The following is a 20,785-nucleotide window of genomic DNA, read 5'->3' on the forward strand; positions in this document are numbered from 1 at the left end:
AGAGCATCTATCTACCATATAGAGGGCCCAGGGTTCAATACCCAGGGCCTCCTGACCCATATGGTGAGCTGGCCCACGCACAGTGCTGATGTGTGCAAGGAGTGCCATGCCACGCAAGGGCACCCCGCGTAGAAGTGCCCCATATGCAAGGAGTGCGCCCCTCAAGGAGAGCTGCCCCATGTGAAAAAAACGCAGCCCACCCAGAAGTGGCACTGCACACATGGAGAGCTGATGCAGCAGGATGACACAACAACAGCGAAAGAGACGCTGTTTCCCACTACCGCCAGATAATGCAAGTGGACACAGAAGAACACACCGCAAATGGGCACAGAGAGCAAACAACAAGGGGAAGGGGAGAGAAATAAGTAAACAAAAATAAATCTTAAAAAAAAAAAGTAGTGCCAGTGCCATGAAGACAAAGAAAGAGTCATGGAGGTGCTTCTTAAAATGGGTGGTCGGGAAAGGCCTCTTGTGAGGCAGGGACACTTGGACAGAGAGGTGAGCTGGAAGAAACCCTTGCTATCCAGGGAAAGAATCCCTCCAGGCAGAGGACTAACAAGGGTAAAGATGCAGCTGTGGAAGTATACATGGCAAGTTCAAGCTGCTCAAGGAGTAGCAAAGAAAGCCAGGATGGCCAGAGCCGAGTGAGTGATAAGGACAGTCTTAGGAGATGAGGTAGGCAGGAGCCCAGACATTTAGGGACTTTGGACCGAGGAAGGGGTTTGGATTTAGTCCTAAGTGTGATAGGACACCATTGAAGGGTTTCAAGCAGGTTAGTGACATCATCTGGTTGTCATTTTAAAGACTCATTCTGGTAGTTGGGTAGAAAATAGACTGAAGGAAGAGACTAGAGTGAAAGCAGGGAGCTATAAAGGGGCTTTTGGAGTTGTCCAGGCTGCAGATGGTCCTGGCTTGGACTGGAGTGATAGTGAAGAGATCTGGTGAAAAGTGTTTGGACTCAGAATATATATATATATATTTATTTAAGATTTATTTATTTATTTAATTCCCCCCTCTCCACCGGTTATCTGTTCTCTGTGTCTATTTGCTGCATCTTGTTTCTTTGTCCACTTCTGTTGTTGTCAGCGGCACGGGAAGTGTGGGCGGCGCCATTCCTGGGCAGGCTGTACTTTCTTTCGCACTGGGCGGCTCTCCTTACGGGGTGCACTCCTTGCGCGTGGGGCTCCCCTACGCGGGGGATACCCCTGCACTCCTTGCGCGCATCAGCACTGCGCATGGGCCAGCTCCACATGGGTCAAGGAGGCCCGGGGTTTGAACCGTGGATCTCCCATGTGGTAGACGGACGCCCTCACCACTGGGCCAAATCCGTTTCCCCTCAGAATATATTGACAATAAAGCAAAGAGGAATTTGAAATAGTGGGTGAAAGGGGGTAATAAAAGTAACTCCTAAATTTGGGGCCCAACTGATTAGGTTAATGGTGGTGCCATTTATTGAGATGGGGAACTTGGGGAAGAAACAGGTTGAAGAGCCAAGGAGCAATATTTCTGTAAGTCTCGTAAGTTTGCAATACCTACTGAGCGTCTATGTGGTAATATAGAGTAGCATCTTCAATATTATTGAGTTATTTAGGACAGGAATAGCATATCATGATTATAAGAAAATCAACTTCATTGTCTTGTATATTTGTTGAGCTTTTATTATGTGACAGGCAGATTTTTAAGCATAATCTCATTTAATCATTACAGCTTTACTCAGTAAACATTATTCTCTCCATTTTATAGATAAACTGAGACTTAGCTTGTCCAAGTTTACACAGCTAAATGGTAGGTTTCACACTCAAGACTTTTTAACTTCCAGATTTAATAACTGATACATATAAATAACAGTTTAGCATGAAAGGTAATTTTCAGTTTTAAAAAGTTGGACTTTTAAAAGATCAGCCTTAAATTCAAATGTAAACAATCCTCAAATGATATAACTTAAACATGAATTTTTAAAGAAATGATGTAAAATTGGATCATTGCCACATTCAACTAAAATTGTCATTCAACTAAAATTGAGTACTCCCTTAATGAAGTAATCTATATGTTCTTTGACTCACATTTAAGGCAATCAGAGAATATGTATCTTATTAAAGGCTACTTATTTTGCAGGAATCTAATTTGCATATATAGTGGTGATCCTAAACACCATTAAGCTTGACCCTTTCAATTGAAAGGAAACATTATTATGCAAAGGCATCTAGAATCCCGTTATGTTTTATGAATTTATTTAGCAAACTACCTTTTATACTGAGCTATCTAACAAAAATTAGAAAAATTGTTAGGACTCCAGTGAGAAAAAGTTAAGACAGCATTTTAAATGCACAACATTTTGCATGTGAAATGACATAGAAGGCACTGAAGGTATATTGTTTAAATCAAAGTACATATATATTATATATATATTACATATATATATAAATTCAAAGAATTCAAGTTGGGAAGACCCCTTTTATATAAACTACCTCCTGTTTCCTTGGTTTTCACTCATTTCAATATCTGTCTCCTTTTTAAATATAAATTTTCTATGATAGAAAATCATGAATGGACCTATTGATACCATAAAAAAAGTCATATAAACACTTCATAGAATTTGTATTTTAATTAGTCTTTTATAATTACAGAAGTAGTACAAGTGCATTGTACAAAACTAGAAAATATTGACAAAAATGAAAGCATCATATTCTTATCACGTGCGATCATATCTGTGTTTAAACCTAGACTTTTTTTTATATATCCACATGTATTTTTTTAGATCAAAAGTAGAATACAAGTTCATACCTTACATACAGCTTTTTAATCCGCTTTTTTCTATCAATAGCCTGTATCTTTTAATGTGAATAGATTTTCATTCTCGTTTAATAACTACACCATATTCCTATTTTTTGACCAAAAATTTATTTCAAAGTTGGTGTGTCTTGTTTAGATCCAATTTAGGTTAGGATGCCCCATAAGTCTTTTTTCAATGTAGTATGACAGTTTGAATTTGGTGAATCCTCAAAAGAGATTATGTTTTTGAACTAACCCATTCCTTGGGGTGGGAGGCTCTTTCATTTCATTAAATTCGGTTAATTGGATTAGATTACTTGATAAGATCATTTTAGGGCTTTTGATTGGACTACATCAGTGAGATATGAGCCAGATTGGGTGTCCATTGTCTTGCTGTGTCTGATAGGAACAGGGAAAGAGAGAGAGAGAGAAAGGAAGCTGCCAGCACATGATCCTGCCATGTGAGAAAGGACGTGAAGATCGCCAGCAGGCAAAGCTTAAACAAGAAGCCCGCAAGAACAGCTCAAGACTAAAGAGATAAGCCACATGCCTGATAGCCCAGAGCTAAACTTAGGAAAAAAGTGGAGCAGCCATGACTGAGAGAGGAGGCCTGGAAAAAGACAAGCCCTATACCTGGTTGCCCACACCTGAGCTTCAGGAGATGGTAGATTCTGGACAGGAAGGCAGGGACCTCAGCGGAGATCGGTGACCGTCTTGCTTCACTACATGGCAGGACACCAGGATCACCAGTTGCTGACTTTGGTGAGGAAGCTTCTCTGCTGATGCCTTGATTAGCACATTTCATGGCCTCAGGACTGTAAGCCTTTGCCCTAAATAAAATTTCCATTATAAAAAGTCAACCTATTTCTGATCATTTGCACAGGCAGCCCTTTGGTGAACTAAGACATGTAGTAAAGTCCCTTGTTGAAGAAACCTGGGCAATTATTCCTCAGAATGTCCCAGCTTCTAAGTTTATCTGATTACCTCCTTGTTTAGCCTCTTTCTCTATCCCCTATATTTCCTGAAAAAGTGAGCATTATATAAGGCTCTATGAATTCAAGTTAAGCACTTTGCAATAGAATAATACATCACTGGTTATGTTGCTGTCTTATATAGACATATAACAACATCTTTTTAACCCACCGTTAGTGATGCTAAAATTGACCAGGGTTTAGGGTAATGTGAATCTGATTCCTCCATGGTATAGTTCAGTTTTTCCCCTTTAAAAAAACTATGGATACTTTCAAATCTCTTGAATTTTGGTTTTCCTAAATTGGAAATCTACTAACTTGGACTAAGTCAACACTGATAAGACCAGTTCAGTCTTTTATATATATTTGAAGATACAAAATGATTTTTAAAACATTTAACAATTTAGATTTTCATTTATTTTAAATAAACTTTCCCTATCAATATTAGTTTGAATCTGTAAGACATTTTCACTCTGAGAAGTGGTTATCAATTTATATAGCAAAACTCTAATATACTAAGAATTTAGAGAAAAGTGCTAAAATTAATTTCCATATATGCATTAGTGGAAAAATAAGTGACTCTGAAGAGCTCTTCTGAGATATAAAAAAGATATAAACTTGAATACATTTTAAGGAACTATTTTTTTCTAAATAATAATTACTGGATAGCTACTGGAATATACTTTTAGTAAATCTTAATGTTTCATTGTGCCTTGTTTTGAGACCTGGATTAATTTTATGATGAGCTTCATCATTGGAAGCAATGCACTTATAAGATTTTAGCTAAGTGAAATTCTTGATCAAATCCAAATTTAAAATATTAGACAATGGAAATCTAAATTTTGTTGATACTGAAAGAAATATAATGAAAGAAAATGGCTTGCTTGTTAACCATATTTTAGCTGAAAACTCTTGAATATAGTATAAATTATTCAGCTTTGTACATTTCTGGAAGGAAAGGGATAGGGAACTTGGTGGGGGGGGGAGCTTCTGAAACACTGGCTATGCTTTATTTCTTTAAAAGAAGCATAGATGTTTTCTACTTTTCTGTAAATATGACTCATACAAAAAATGAGAAATGTCTCAAATATTTTGAAACTAAAGCATATCAGTGTACTTGTATTTGCCAATATTTTGGTATTAGGATTTATCTTTTTGAATGGGTCTTCCAACTGGAGGTCTTAATGGTCTTCCTTGGACAAACCACATCCATTTTGTGTTGGTTATGATTTCTGGTTTTGACATCTTTAAAATCAAATAAAAATATTCTAGATATTTACAATGTTTTTACACTCTTAGACTGTTACCATACCTTTACCCAATTTGATAGCAATTTTGTTTTCTATATAGTCTTCCCTAGAAACCCAAAGCAATCTAAAAGTGATCTAGGGAAGGAGATGTGGCTCAAGTAATTGGGCTCACATCTACCATATAAGTGGTCCAGAGTTCGATTCCAAGGGACCTCCTGTTGAAAGCAAACTGACCCACATGGAGTGCTGACTTACATAGAGTACTGGCCCATGTGACGTGCTGACCCACGCAGGAGTGCTAGCCCACACGGAGAGCTGGCACAGCAAGATGACGCAACAAAGAGACACAGAAGAGACACACTAAGAGACTCAACAGACCAGGGAGCTGAGGTGGCAGAAGAGATTGAGTGCCTCTCTCCCACTCTGGAAGGTCCCAGGATTGATTCCCGGGACACCTAAAGAGAAGACAAGCAGACACAGAAGAACACACAACAAATGGACACAGAAAGCAGACAGCGAGCGCAAAAACAATGGGGGTAGGGGAGAATAATTAAATAAATATTTTTTTAAAAAGTGATCTAATCAAAAGGCCCTTTAACTGCATCTAACCAAAAGCTCCCATGTAAAATAGGTTTACATGCACAGGAATGGGCTAGCTTAAGAACGTAATTTTCTGGGGTCCACAAAAGACTCAAACAAGCACATCCAGAGAGTAAATATTTTAGGCGTTGTGGATCATATGTTCTGTGTTGCAACCTACTCAGCTTTGCTATTGTAACACAAAAGCAGCTATAGATAATACATAAGCCAGTGGGTGTGTTCATGTTCCAATCAAACATTTATTTACCAAAGCAGGTATAGGGCTGGAATTGGCTCACAGGCCATAGTTTGTTGACCTCTACTTTATAGAAGGAACCAAGCATTGGTTAATCCAGAGTGTCAAATAACTAGAAGACTGTTAAAAGGACTTCTCTGTCTCCAAACAAAGTCCTAAATAAATTTAATTTGTAGAGTAACTGACCTTTTAGTTAAGAATCAGACAGGAAGTGGAACAGAGAGTTAATTTCACAACAAACAAGGATTTTTATTATGTCAGTCTAAAGAATAAGCATAAATAGTAAAAAGTATATCACAAATATTGGTCAAAGGAAATTTAATTGGTTTGGGAGAATAAAGGCATAAATTGTAGGGGAAAATAGATCGTAGTTTTGTAAGTGATAGGTTTCACCTCTGATCATTAGTATCCTAACATTAAATGTGAAAGAGACTATGGCATTATTCTCTAAGAATTCGGGATATATAAAACAGAAGAAAAATCATACAGGCAACAGATACTTATAATTGAATTCTGAGATTTTCAGGTGATTACAATTTGCTAAGAGGAACTAGAGGATTAATTAACTATAATGCATGGATTTCCATCACCTGTAATCAAATTCACAGCTCAGAAAATCTGGACTTCTTAAAACAACTGGTTTTAAAATTGCATTACTGGTTATGTAAGCTCTTTCAGTCCAGTTCCACACCTACCCACCCTCAAAATGCATGCAGAGAAACCAAATTCTCAACAGAAAAATCCTATTGGTACTTTGTCCCAGAATTCCTCCCAAGTCATAATAAAGCATTTGTCATCCTTGCAGTACAGTTTCTTGGTGTTAAATTACTTCTGTAAAACTTTGTAGGTCACTTTGGAGCTTGCAGGATAAACTGTTGTTACTGTTGTGGAATATTGCCATGGGATAATTCCCCACTCCAGCTAATTTTCTTGGTGGAGGTGTCTGTCATGTTTTTACTAGTCATTTATGCAGAATGAGGTTGAAATGAGATTGCATCATATACCACATGCCATCTTTATTCTATCCTTTCTGAATAATCACTGTGCTAAAGCTTTTAGCCTTATCTTTTTTTGTCTCTAGGGACATGTGTTTAATTATAAAACAACTTATTCAGATTTCAGAGTGTTCTTAATTAGTCTGACTTTTCCCAACACATATTAGTATTAAGATTTATCCATGAAAACCTGCCAAATTGTAAATCTATTCCCCATTCGACCTCAACTATTATTAGGAAGCTTATAGAGAAATCATGTTAAATGGGTTAAGATATTGTAGGGATTATGTAAACTGATTTAGGCATGTTTTTATCCCTTTGTGACAGAAAGGATATCAAAACCCTGAAATGAGTTGGATGAGTGAAGTAGATGACTTTTTAAGTTCCTTCCAGTGAAGATGCCATGCACCTTAAGGGAAAACTGCACCTGCCTGGTTTCCCTCCTGCTGCACCAGCTGTTCTTTATTTTTTTTTAATGAATTATTTTTTATTTTATTTTTTCTCCCTTTCCCCCCATTGTCTACTCTCTGTGTCCATTTGCTGTTGTGGTCTTCTGTGTCTGCTTGCATTCTTGTTATGCAAGCACCAGGAAACTGTGTTGCTTTTTTTGTTGTTGTTGCATCATCTTGCTGTGTCAGCTCTCCTTGTGTGCCGCACCACTCCTGGGTGGGCTGTGCTTTTTTTTCCTGCGAGGCAGCTTTCCTTACAGGGCGCACTCCTTGCACATGGGGCACCCTACGTGGGGGACACCCCTGCATGGCAGCACTGCGCATGGGCCAGCTCACCACATGGGTCAGGAGGCCCTGGGTATTGAACACCAGACCCTCCATATGGTAGGCAGATGCTCTATCAGTTTAGCCACAACTGCTTCCCCAGCTGTTCTTAGTCCCCAGTGCTCACTTTTACTTCGTGGCTGAACCTCTAAATGTTGAAGGTCACCTATGGGCATAATCTTTGGCTCTCTGTCTCTTTGGTCCCTTTGGCTTACGTAGCATCTGATGACTGCTAGAGTTTTATTACCAGCCTCAATCATCTTCCTTGGCTTCAGATTTGCATATCCAACTACCCACTGGACATCTTGAGTCAGATGTCTAAAAAGCATCCAAAACATGTCCAGACACCCAAAATACAACTTTTTATATCCATATGCCCCTACCATCACCATCCTCCACATACACACAACTTTCTTCTTATCCATTTCTACATCTCAGTATATAGCACCACTTTCTACCCAGTTGTCAACCCAAAAACCCAATTTTTTCACTCCCCACGTAGACACGCATCATCTGTCACTCCTACCTCCTAACTATCCTAACTATCCTTAAGTATCCTCGCCACTTCTCACTACCTGAGCTGTCTGTCTCCTAGACAAAGCCTGTGCTATCTCTTCTCATGTCTGCACTATTACAATAGCTTCCTAAGATGTCTCCCAGCTTCCACTCTTCCCTTTAATCATCTATTCCCTTCCCGGTAGCCAGAGTAAACTTGTTAAAAATATATGTATATAAATCAAAGCATGTCACTCCCTATTTAAAACTCTCCCAAGGCTTCCTGTTGTCCTTAGAATAAAATCCAAACTACTTGTCAAAACCCTGTGTGAACTAGCACCCACCTACCCTTCACAGCCAGCTCATGTCAGTTTCCCCTTAGTCCTCTGCTTCGGGTACATTGGCCTTTCTATTTTCTCAAACCCACGAAGCTCTTGCTTGCCCAGGGCCGTTGCACTTTTTGTCTGAAAATCTCTTCCAGAGCTTTGTAAGACTGATTACTTCTTTTCACTAATGTTGTACCTCAACTACACTAAATGAAAGAGCAATACCCTCCCCCCAGCACTCCCTAGTCCTCTGACCCTTTATTTTCTCAATAGTATTTACATCTACCTGTATTTATCTGGATTTGCTTTGTTCTCTCTCCTCTCTTGTGACTTGATTCAGACTGTTACACAGCTTCCGGCCTGGGAAAAATGAGTCTAGTAGCTCTGAAGGAAATGATTGTCCACATGTAGGTGGGTGGGAGATGTATTAGGCAACAAATGATTATTTACACTAGTCATTGACTCGACATATGAAACATTAGTTCTCCTGCTTCCTACTCTATCACACAGATGTACCATTTTGACCTTTTCATTGCTCAAGAGAAACTTGAAAACAATTCTTGGTAAATGCTTGGCTACATTGCTAAAGCAGCAGCAAGAATTAAATTGCCAGCTCCCTGTAGACCATCAGGAACCTAGAAAAACAGGTGTGTAAACAGGTGTATTGAAAGGTGCCTATGGGAACTTTAACATCTGGTTCAGTCCTGTGAGATGCCTATCTCTTATATAATATGTTTGTGACAATTTGGAGAGGAAACTATTGAGAACAAAAAGATAGTTATTCAGAAGACATTGACTTTCGTCATTTGGCATCTAATGTAAAAAGTCTGAACTTACCTATTTCTGGTCATTTGAAAGCCACTCATGGTCATATGAAAGCTGTTTATTTTTGCTATTCAATTAACTTGAGTTGCACTATTTTTCAGAAACATTAGAAATAAGGGGTAGACTGATCCTTAACCCTAGATATGTTGCTCTGGAGGAGGTAAAGCCAAGTTTATAAAAAGCCAGAGATTAGAACCAAGGCAAATGATTGTGGGAGCCTCTCAGACAGAGGCAGGAGTGATGAAGAAAATAAACACCTTTTCTAGAAATTAGACTAGTCTGATAATTTAGACTAATGCCCAGTGGAAAAGAAAAAAAACACCTCTGCCGAAGAGTTCCTTCCTTCTCCATTGTCATGACAGCTGCCTGATTCTGGAGTCACATGAGAGCTTAGGGCCTCCCTCCGAGCAGTTTCGTGCTACTCTGGCAAATGACAGTTGTCTCTTACTATTCTAGAAAGGTTAATATAGAACTTGTTTCCCATGTAGTTCCACTATGGTAACTCCCATCTTAAGACCACGCTTCTACCCTACTAGGGCTTCTCATGTTAGGAGTTCATGAAAAAATTTTTTTTTCCTTCTTAACAGCTGTGACCCAGGTACACCTACCATTGTACCCAGCACGTATGCCTCAGCCAGCCTCTCACCTCTTGTCACAGTTCTTAATACCTGGATTTCATCTGCGTTTTGATAATATTTGCAACCCTTTTGCCTGAGGAAATTAGACTAGTCTGATAATTTAGACTAATGCCCAGTGGAATTTATCTTGGCAGCTCTTGGGATATTAAAAAACAAAACAAAGCAAAAAATACTTGCTACTTCCAACAGTCTTTCTTTCCCCAGTTTTAACCCATAATTTTATGTATCTGTTCAGAGTTTTTCATCCATCAGAACAACACTGCTTTGTTTTCATGAAACGTTTTATTGGTTTCTTATGTATTTTCATCATTAAATGCATTTGGGTTATAATTCAGCCCTTTGTGCAGAAGCTGACTTTTCATATCATTAATAATTCATAAGCTCCATAGAATTACTTTAGACCTTTTTAACCAAATATCTTGAATCTTAACATATCCAGTGTCATTTAAGCTTCCAGTTTAGAAAAAAGATGACTCTGTGGCTGTTCTTGCTGACACTGGAGACCTTGAATAAGATTTTTTTTTTTCTGTTTTTTTTGTTTCTAAGTCCAGGATGCTTGAAAAACTGAGAATGCAGTAAATGCTGCATGTCAAATCATGCCAATTTAAGTGGCCTTACAGACCACTGAGTAGCATAGAGAAGGAATATTCCCATCAAAACTCATCACAGGAACACCCAAAGTCTGAAGCACTCAAAGTTACCAGGAGATACCTGGAGGAGTTACTAAGCCACATGCTTTGTTCTCCCCAACCTGTGACCAAAACCACCAATCAGGCAGGACCTCTCACTGGGTCCAGGCCTGCCAGATCTGTCTGGCTGTACTTGGGTATGTGAACAGGCAGCCAATGCTTTTGCAATCTTGACTTACTCCCCAAAGAAGCAGCACTTAGACATTATCAAGTAGTTAAGTCTGGAAGTAATGGAAATTTATGCATTTTCAGAGCTCCAAGTCCAATGGGTAGTTGGAATTGGGTTTCTCCCTTCCTCCCTTCTTTTCTTTCTGTCCCTCCCTTTCTTTTTTTTTCCCCCCCTCTCCTTCCTCTCTGTTTCTTTCCTCTTTTTCCTCTTTTCTTCCTCTCTTTCTTCCTTTCCCTTTAAAGCTAAAAAGAGACTTGGTTTTTGTGAGTAAAGTGAAAAAACTTTTGCTCTAGGTTCTTTCTTCTCAATTTCAGTTTTTCACTAAGTCCTCTTGAGATCAATACTCTTAAAATAAAGCATCTGGTCTGATCTGGTCCATTATAATCAAATAGATTCTGTCTTATTTCAGAATAGTGGGGTGTTTGTAAGCACTGGTACATCTCAAAGAAATGAGGCCATTTCCTTTGCAAATACGTGTTTTATAGGATGAGGTGTTATTGAGAAAGAATACATTTTCAGTCTCTCTGATGTCTATAAAACCATGTTACACAAAAGCATTATGGATTTTGAGGAGTAAGAGGAATAAAAGAGACCTTTGTTCATCTGAGACTAGAATTTTTAATTTAACAAAAAATGAATCATTCTCTATATTTAAGTATAGTTAATTCTACTCATGAGACTGCTGCATTTCACAATTGTATTTTGCTTGTATTTGTAATTGTGATATGGCAGCTATCTTCTGATTTTTTAATCAAGTAAGGAAAGTGCTGTTGCCTGCATGGGGTAATAGTGCCCCCAAAGGAACCCTGTGCTTGATGATTTTTTTAAGACACCATTTTGCAAACTTTAATGTGCATGTGAATCACATGTAGATCTTTTTAAACTTCAGATTCTGATTCTTTAGGTCTGAGGTGAGGTCAAAGATTCTGCATTTCTGGTGATATGGATGTGGATGGTCCACTTTATATAAAAATCCTAAATTTAATCATTCTAAAATTAGAGAGTAGAGAGTGGAATTAAATCTGTTCTCACTTCTAAGGACCAGTCATTGATTGAATGTACACCTTCATAAAGGCAAATCCGAAGGTTCATGCCCTTGTGGAGATATCGTTTGTACAAAGGTCCTTTCCTTTGTGCTCTGTATACTACAAAATAATGAATAGTTTATATTCAAATTCCTTTAGGATGGAGATTATATTTTATTGTGTTCCAGTCTTCATATTTCTCGAGCCTCGCAAAGTCCCTGCTACCTAATAGCTGGTCAGTTAGTGAATTGACTTGAATCAGATTGAATTGATTGAACTTCATTAAAGCATATAAGAATGACCTGGCTTTATACCTTTAAAACCACTCATTTCCTCTTTAAGAGGTTTATATTGCTTTTATGGGCAAATTAAAAATCCTGCTGTCAGTAACTGACTTTTCCAGGGTTGTATTCTTTTTTAGATTACATTCACTTAAAATGCACATGAGAGAAGTGGATGTGACTCAAATGATAAGGCCTCCGCTTACCATATGGGAGAACCCCAGGTTTGATCCCTGGGGCTTCCTGGTGAAAAAGAAGAGAAAGCATGCCTATGTGGCAAGCCAGTGCCTACTTGACAAGCTGAGTGCCCGTGTGGTGAGCTGAGTGCCCATGCGATGAGCCAAGTACCCACACGGTGAGCCAGGGGCCCACGAGGCAAGCCAAGTGGCCATGTGAGTGCCCGCATGGTGAGCTGAGTGCCCACATGGTGAGCTGAGTACCCATGCAAATGCCCACATGGTGAACCTAGTGCCCGCCTGGCAAGCTGAGTGCCTACGCAGCAATCTGAGTACCAACGCAGTGAGCCAGTGCCTACTCAACTGAGTCACGCAGCAAGATGATGATGCAACAAAAAAGAACTGAAGGGAAGGGTCAAGGTGAAGCACAGCAGAGGCCAGGAACTGAGGTGGTGCAATTGACAGGGAACCTCTCTCCACATCAGATGTCCCCAGGATGAAATCCCGGTGAATCCTAGAGGAGAAAGATGAGAAGATAAGAAAAAAAAAGAAATAGATACAGAAGCTCACATAGTGACACAGACAGCAAAAACAGCAGAGCGGGGGAGAGAGAGGGGAAGAAAAAATGCCCATGAAAAAAAAAGTTGTAAGTAGTGACAATTCAAAAATCCCAAAACCCTTTAATTCCTAGGAATACTAAATTAGCTTTCTTCTCTAACAAAAGGACTTTGGCAATCATTTCTTATTTCAGAATTTCAGTCCAGGGATAAGAGAAATTGGGAGGAACGCATTTCTAGACTATTTGGGCAAATTCAAGCCTGTTTTGTTTTGTTTATTTAAAGATTTATTTTTATTTATTTCTCTCCCTTTCCCCCCCACCCCAATTGTCTGTTCTCTATATCCATTCACTGTGTGTTCTTCTGTATCCACTTCTATTCTTGTCAGCGGCACCCAGAATCTGTGTCTCTTTTTGTTGTGTCATCTTGCTGCATCAGCTCTCCATGTGCGCTGTGCCATTCCTGGACAGGCTGCACTTTCTTTCGCGTGGGTGGCTCTCCTTATGGGGCGCACTCCTTGCATGTGGGGCTCCCCTACGTGGGGGACACCCCTGCGTGGCACAGCATTCCTTGTGCACATCAGCACTGCGCGTGGGCCAGCTCCACATGGGTCAGGAGGCCCTGGGTTTGAATCATGGATCTCCCAAGTGGTAGGTGAATGCCCTATCCATTGAGCCAAGTCTGCTTCCCAAACCTGTTTTTCTTACTTCTAAAAGAGTACAGATTATTTCAAATCTTTAGTAAAAGATACGATAAGCCAGTTAGTATATTTGCCTCCTAGAAGAATTTCAGTAAATCATGGTCTCAATCTCAGTATGCATGGATGAAACCTGAATACTATTTTTTCATTGTTTTCTTTCATATTTGATTTTGTTTCTTTTCTTGTTATAACAACTTTATTGAGATATCGTCACATACCATATAATTGACCCAATAAAGTGTACAATTCACTGACTTCTAGTATATTCACAGAGTTGTGCATCCATCACCACAGTCAATTTTAGAACATTTTCATTATCCCAAAAAGAAACCTCACATCCTTAGTTGTCACCCTTACCCCAGTACCTTCACTTCCCCTTCTTCCCCCAGTCTTTAGCAACCACTGTATATGTGGTCTGTAGATTCTGTGTCTCTATAGATTTTTCTACTCTGAACATTTCATATAAATGGAATCATACAATAGGTAGGTAGTCCTTTGTGACTGGCTTCTTTCACTGAGAATATTGTTTTCAGAGTTCATCCATGTTGTAGTATGTATCAGTACTTCATTCCTTTTTACTGCCAAATAATATTCCATGGTATGGAAATATCACATTTTATTCACATATTCATCATTTGATGGACATTTGGGTTTCCACTTTTTGGTTATTATGAATAATACTGCTGTGAACATTCATGTATATATTTTTATTTTTTTATGTTTTCATTTTCTGGGTATTTACCTAGGAGTACAATTGTGGGTAACTCTATGTTTACCATGTGAGAAATTGCCAAACTGTTTTTCAAAGTGGTTGCTCTATTTAACGTTCCCACCAGCATTGTATGAAGTTTCTGATTCCTCCATATCCTCGCCAACATTTCTTAATGTCTTATCTTTTTAATTCTTTTTAATATTGAGTTATAATCATTCTTTATATATTCTAGATTCATGTCCTTTATCAGATGTATGAGTTATAAAAATTTTCTCCCATCTCTGGGTTTCTTTTCACTTTCTTGATGGGACCCTATGAAACACAAAAGCTTTTTATTTTGATGAAGTCTCCTCTTTTTCCTTGTGTTACTTGTAGTTTTGCTGACATATCTAAGAAACCATTACCTAATCCAAGGTCATAAAGATTTACCCTATGTTTTCTTCTAAAAGATCTATACTTCTTGTTCTTACGTTTAGGTCTTTAATGCATTTTTTTTTAAGATTATGTTTTTGTTGTTGTTGTTGTTTTAAATTTTATTTATTTCTCCCCACCCCCCTCCATTGTCCGCTCTCTGTGTCCATTCACTGTGTTTTCTTTTGTGTCTGCTTATATTCTCATTAGGCAGCTCAGGGACTGATCCTCAGACCTTCCAGAGTGGGAGAGAGGCGATCATTCTCTTGCACCACCTCAGCTCCCTGGTCTTCTGCATCTCTTATTGTCTCTCCTGTGTCTCTTTTTGTTGCATCATCTTGCTGTGCCAGCTCTCCAAGTGGGCCAGCTCTCCGCATGGGCCAGCTCACCACACTGGCTAGCTTTCCTTCACCAGGAGGCCCCGGATATCAAACCCTGGACCTCCTATATGGTAGACGTGAGCCCAGTTGCTTGAGTCACATCTGATTCCCTTTAATGCATTTTGAGTTAATTTTTGCATATGGTGCTCTTTTATTTTCTTTTAAGTGCTGTGATCTTGGCTACCATGCAAGTCTGAACAGAGCCCTAAGAACGTATCTCTCTGCGGAGTACAACCTTGAAACCTCCAGGCATGAAGGCTTAGATATTATTGAGAATGCAGTTGACAATTTAGAGCCGAGGAGTGATAAACAGAGATTCATGGAGATGTACCCTGCTGCATTTTGTCCACCAATGAAGTTTGAATTTCAGTCTCACATGGGTGATGAGGTCAGTATTTGATTATTTTAAAGCTAATGAATTCTCTTCACTTAACATTTCTCCGTCTGCTTTCACCAAACTGTCATAAGATTTCCCTGTTGTTTTCTCTCTCCTGCCCTTGCACAGAATCTTGGCATAATATTACGCTAAGATCAGCACCATGCCCTTTCAAAGCGAGGGTCAAACAATCATTTGTCTACAGAGGTCCAGCAAATAAATGTGGCCTGGGTATAAGAACCCAACTGGCCAGGGCTAATTGGAGAGTTTTTTCTCCACTTCACACATTCAAATTCAAATATAGAAACAAAATACTGCACTTTGCTGGTCCAGGAGAATCTGTCTGAGGATTCCTTGTTACCCTGATTTAAAGATCCCCATACAGAAAAATAAGTATAAATGACAGGAAAATTAGAGAGAGAAAAAATCAAACATCATTTTAAGACTCAGGATAGGTCCAATTTGGTAAAATGAGCTCTAGAAATGATACAGTAAATCTTAGGTTCTTTATATGAATTTAGCTTTTTATCCTATTCTATTTTTAAAAATTAAGGTGATTCTGAATTATAATTGTTTACATTATTGTCAATGAAGTGGGGGAAACAAGAAGAAGAAGCAATTAATGAAGCATGCTCTATGACACTTGGTATCCCAGCTGTGCAAAATAATATTCTTAGGAAAAAACTCGATTTTAGCTGATTATGGTGACAATCTCTTTTAAAAAATAGATAAAATTATAATACCCTTGGCAGATTGTCTTAATATCATAGTTTTCCTCTGAAATACCCCATTTAAAGACATATATGATAAATATTTTTAACCTAACTCTATTTTTCCTTGATATGATAGAGTACATCACTTGATTGGAAATGGTAAGCAGATTTTATGCCAATAGCACATGAATTTTAACAACCAAGATGACTGATTAATCTCATCCAGCATTCTATTTTGAAAACCAAATAGTTGTATATTTTAATTTTTCAGTTGTGGATATGTTAAATAAATACGGAATGATAAAATGTCACAGAGGAGTGACTTCAGTTGGGTGTTTATAGTTTTTATTTGCTTATTTTTATTAGTTTAATAAAGCAAGTCTGTTGCTCTTTTTATGGCTGGGTCTGCCATAATCTCTATGATATTTTGGAGACTCCATAAAAGAAGTCTGCCTCAGCTGAGAGCATTTTTGGACACGGAAAATGAGAAGAAATTCTTTCTGGTACAATTTTTTTTTTTTTTTCTTTTGGGGTGCTAGGGGCCACTGATTGAACCTGGGACCTTATATTTGGGAAACTAGTGCTCAACCACTGACCCACATCAACTTCCCTGAGTTGGTTTTTTTTGTTTGTTGGGTTTTTTGTTTTTAGGAGGCATTGGGAACTAAACCCAGGACCTCCCATGAGGGAAGTAGGTGCTCAACTGCTTGAGCCATATCTGCTCCCCTTCTGATGCAATTTTTTTTTCTCTTTATTTTTAAAGAAGTTTTAGATTACAGACGTTACATTGAAAATATAGGGGATTCCCATATACCCTACCCCCTGCCCCGCTCACATTTTCTTGTTAATAACATCTTTCCTTAGTGTGGTATATGTGTTAAAATACTACACATAATTAAAGTCATGGCCAAAATATCTTTCTACCAAAACTTAAAATAACTTGCCTCATCAAGTTCATAGTGAATCACATGATTTGGCTGATACCAGTAAGGGAAGCTGTGGTTGAAAGCTGCTAAAAGTAATCATTCACATTTTCTGATTTCTTCCTACATGCCAGGCACTGTTCTAAGGGCTTTATGTACATTATCTCATTTAATACTCACAACAACACTATGGTGTAGGAACTCTTACTACCCCCATTTTACAAGTGAGGAAACTGAGATTAAATAACTTACCACTCATCCAGCTAGTAGGTGACAGAGCTTGGGTTCGAATACAAGCTGGCTGACTCCAGATCCCATAAGCCCTACTACCTTCCTTACATATACCTGTATGTTGCATTTGAGTATTCCCTCGCATTCCACCCTCTGATCCACCTACAGTCATTAGGATTTTCCACGATCGTGACTTTAGCATCAGAGCCCGGTTTCCAGGAACCGTCCTGTTCTTAGAGCGATGCTTCCTGCAGCTGCTCTCCTCCTAGTCACTTCCAGGCCAAGCAGCTGCATTCTGCTCTTGCCACTTACGTAACAGGTCCATATTTAAAACAGATTTTTTTTGAGGCGGCTGTTAAAATAAATATGTAATTGGAATCTTGAAGGGATCAGCATGATTCATCTGGCATTTCAGTAGGAGAACAGTGTCTCTGGAGGCTGGCTTGACTGCGCCCTGTTGTAAATGCACTTTCTGATTCCCCCTCAGGTCTGCCAGGTCAGCGCTCAGCAGCCAGTCCAGGCTGAATTCATGCTCAGGTACCAGCAGCTGCAGTCACGACTGGCCACGCTCAAAATTGAGAACGAGGAGGTGAGCATCCTTTTTACCCCATCAGTAAGCTGAATTTTGATGCATTGAGAAGGCATTTTCACATGGTATAAGAATATTAGCATTCTAAATGCAACCTCTTCATCATGCTATATCCACAGAAGCATTTTGAGCTAAATCAAGATTCCTAAAAATATTATTTGTAGAGGATAAAGGCAAGAATTTCGTGTTGTTCCAAAGATTAATACTTTGTCAGGGATTCACTTACATCCATATGCAAACATACCTTTCATTCTTAAATTATAATTCATACTGAAAATAGTTCCCATGGATTATCAAATTCAGCATATGTGTCCAAAAATATACAATCATATGTAGAATGGATGATGCACAGGAATATTTGATTGACAATGTTAGTTTAATTCTAACTTTTGAAATTAGTACCTTTATTTTTCTCAGTGTTTTTCTGTATTTTCTAAATTTTGGGTACTGAACATGGCATTACTGATTATAATTAATATAAAAATTATCTTTTAAGGTAGTACCTGAATGAAAATAGGGAAATGTTTATTTGCTGACATTAATGGATTTAAGTAGATATAGCATAAAATGTGAATTATGACTATATCATGCACCAGAAAGCAGTAGTACAATTCAGCTGCCTGTTCCTGAAGTTAAGTTAATTGGGTCTTCATGCTGCTGAAATAGAATTTTGAACCAATAATGTTTCTTTTACTAGTCAGGGCCGTCATTTGTAATTTATAGGAACCCAAGTTAAATTTACTCAAGCTAAAAAGTTAATTTATTTGTCAATGTTTATAGTAGCCTCAGACAGTCTTGGATCTATGTTCAGATGACATTATCAGGAATCTCTATCTCTTCTTCACTTTGCTGTCTTGTTCAGTGTTGGTTTTGTCCCCCATATGGGGGTAGATCCAGGACTATGTGATCCCTACAGCTTGTCATCTTAAAAAGAAAGTCACACCCCCTCCCCCATAGTCCTTATCTCTGAAAGAGAATCTTCATTGGCCTATCTGAAATCATACCTACTTCTAAACCAACTATTATAGCCAAGAAATTGGCCAACCTGGGTATTGTAGTAACTCACAGAGCCCTTTGATTTACAACCTCAAGAGAAATATGTGTTGTGAGAGACAGACAACACCCTAAAGGAAGGAATGAGGGGCAGAAAAAGAAAATAAGATGAATTATCAAAAGTCACTTTAGTACCATATTTTATTTTAATCCCACTGGGATGTTTTAGGCTACTGAAATGTGTGTTTGTTCTGTTAAGAAAGAGTGACATGTTTCTAGACCAGATTAGTTTGGTTAAAACCCATTGCAACTTCCATTCTTCCTAGAGCAAGGGTTCTTAACCTTTTTTGGTCCATGCTCCCCTTTGCCAGTCAGGTGACAACCACAGACTCCTTCTCAGGATGTAGCAGCAGATAGTTTTATGACACTCAACATCAGAGGTCAGAGAAAATAAAGATAAGTTGATTTTTTCTCAGTTCAAGCTCAAGGACCCCCTAAAATCTTTCCATGGACTCCTGGTTAAGGACCCTTGTCCTAGAGGAACCAAACCACTGCTTATTCAAACTTGTATATTTAAGATGCAACCGTGGTTAAGACTGTAAACTCCCTCAAGTAAGCCTTTCCAAAGGAAAGCCATTGCTTTCCCCGAGGCAGTGTTTTAGAGCTTAGGGTTTTGGCTAAGCATCACAAAATATTCACCTAATGCAGTTTACTGGATCCTTTTGGGACTACAGTTTGTATGTCTAGTGACTTCTTTTTCTTTTTCATTCATATCCTCATGCTGTTTAATTTGGAAACATTCTCTAAACTCTGGGAAAATAGTGTGTTGTATACAAGGCCAGAACTGGCAGCCCACAGACCTGTTTTCTTTGGCTCTCTTGCTATTGGCCTGTTAAAAAATGGAAGGTCTGGCAACCCAGGGCCTGCATTCCCTCATGAAGTGAAAAGCTGGGGCATTTGAATTCTACTTTGCCTTAGTTTTTCGACTCCTGATTTTCAAAAATAGTACCAGTCTCATTTATTTGTGGTACCTGCCTGGCATCTGTAGGCCTTTGAGTTTGTGGTCCTTAACATATGCCCCTCTGGGCATCACGTAGAGAAGTGCAGTGTCCCTATAAACTGATAGGGGTAAGCAGTGCTTTTTTTAAAAAAAAAAAGATTTATTTTATTTATTTCTCTCCCCTTCCCCTCCATTGTCTGTTTTCTGTGTCCATTCACTGTGTGTTCTGCGTCCGCTTGCATTCTCAGCAGCTCTGGGAAATTGCGTCTCTCTTTTGTTCGGTTATCTGGCTGTGTCAGCTCTCCACGTGTGTGGCGCCATTCCTGGGCAGGCTGTGCCTTTTTCACGTGGGGCGGCTCTCCTTACAGGATGCACTTCTTGCATGTGGGATGCAGGGGCACTGCTGCCTGGCACGGCACTCCTTGCATGCATCAGCACTGCACATGGGCCAGCTCACCACACAGGCCAGGAGGCCCTGGGGATTGAACCCTGGACCTCCCATGTGGTAGGCAGATGCTCTATCAGTTGAGCCACGTCTGCTTCCCAGGCAGTGCTTTTTCAGGGTTAATTTTTTTTAAATTAGCTGTTGGAGCAAATGAATTGAATTATCCTGATGTTTCTTGCAAGCATGACTAGTGGTTTATGATTTGTGGGATACAAAGCAAAACTCATTGTTATGGAATAAGATTCCCAGAGAAAGTGAGATTTAAATGGGATTTTTGATGAATAAACAATATAGTGTATATACATATGATGGAACACTGTGCTGCTATAAAGAGAAATGAAATTGGGACACATATGACAACATAGATGGACTCTGAGGGCATTATGCTGAATGACATATGCCAGACACAAAAGGGCAAATAGTATATGATCTTACTAAAATGAACTAAATAAGGAGAATAAACATGTGGAGTTAAAACTAGAGGATAGGTTACTAGGAGACAGGAGGAGGGCTGAGAAAGGACACTGGTGCTTAA

The 20,785-nt window shown here is 38.9% G+C and overlaps 1 protein-coding gene across 2 annotated transcripts in view; it reads left to right on the forward strand.

Moving 5' to 3' along the window:
- SRGAP1 (SLIT-ROBO Rho GTPase activating protein 1) overlaps positions 1–20,785 on the forward strand; it is a 309,052-nt gene that overhangs the window by 212,121 nt on the left and 76,146 nt on the right. For both annotated transcript variants that reach the window (XM_004465049.5, XM_004465050.5), the window contains exons 7-8: positions 15,147–15,368; positions 17,711–17,812. In XM_004465049.5, coding sequence (XP_004465106.1) covers positions 15,147–15,368; positions 17,711–17,812 — 324 coding nt within the window. The remainder of the gene's footprint in view (positions 1–15,146; positions 15,369–17,710; positions 17,813–20,785) is intronic.

The sequence above is a fragment of the Dasypus novemcinctus genome, chromosome 12 (genome assembly GCF_030445035.2).
Source record: "Dasypus novemcinctus isolate mDasNov1 chromosome 12, mDasNov1.1.hap2, whole genome shotgun sequence".
Taxonomy (NCBI): domain Eukaryota; kingdom Metazoa; phylum Chordata; class Mammalia; order Cingulata; family Dasypodidae; genus Dasypus; species Dasypus novemcinctus.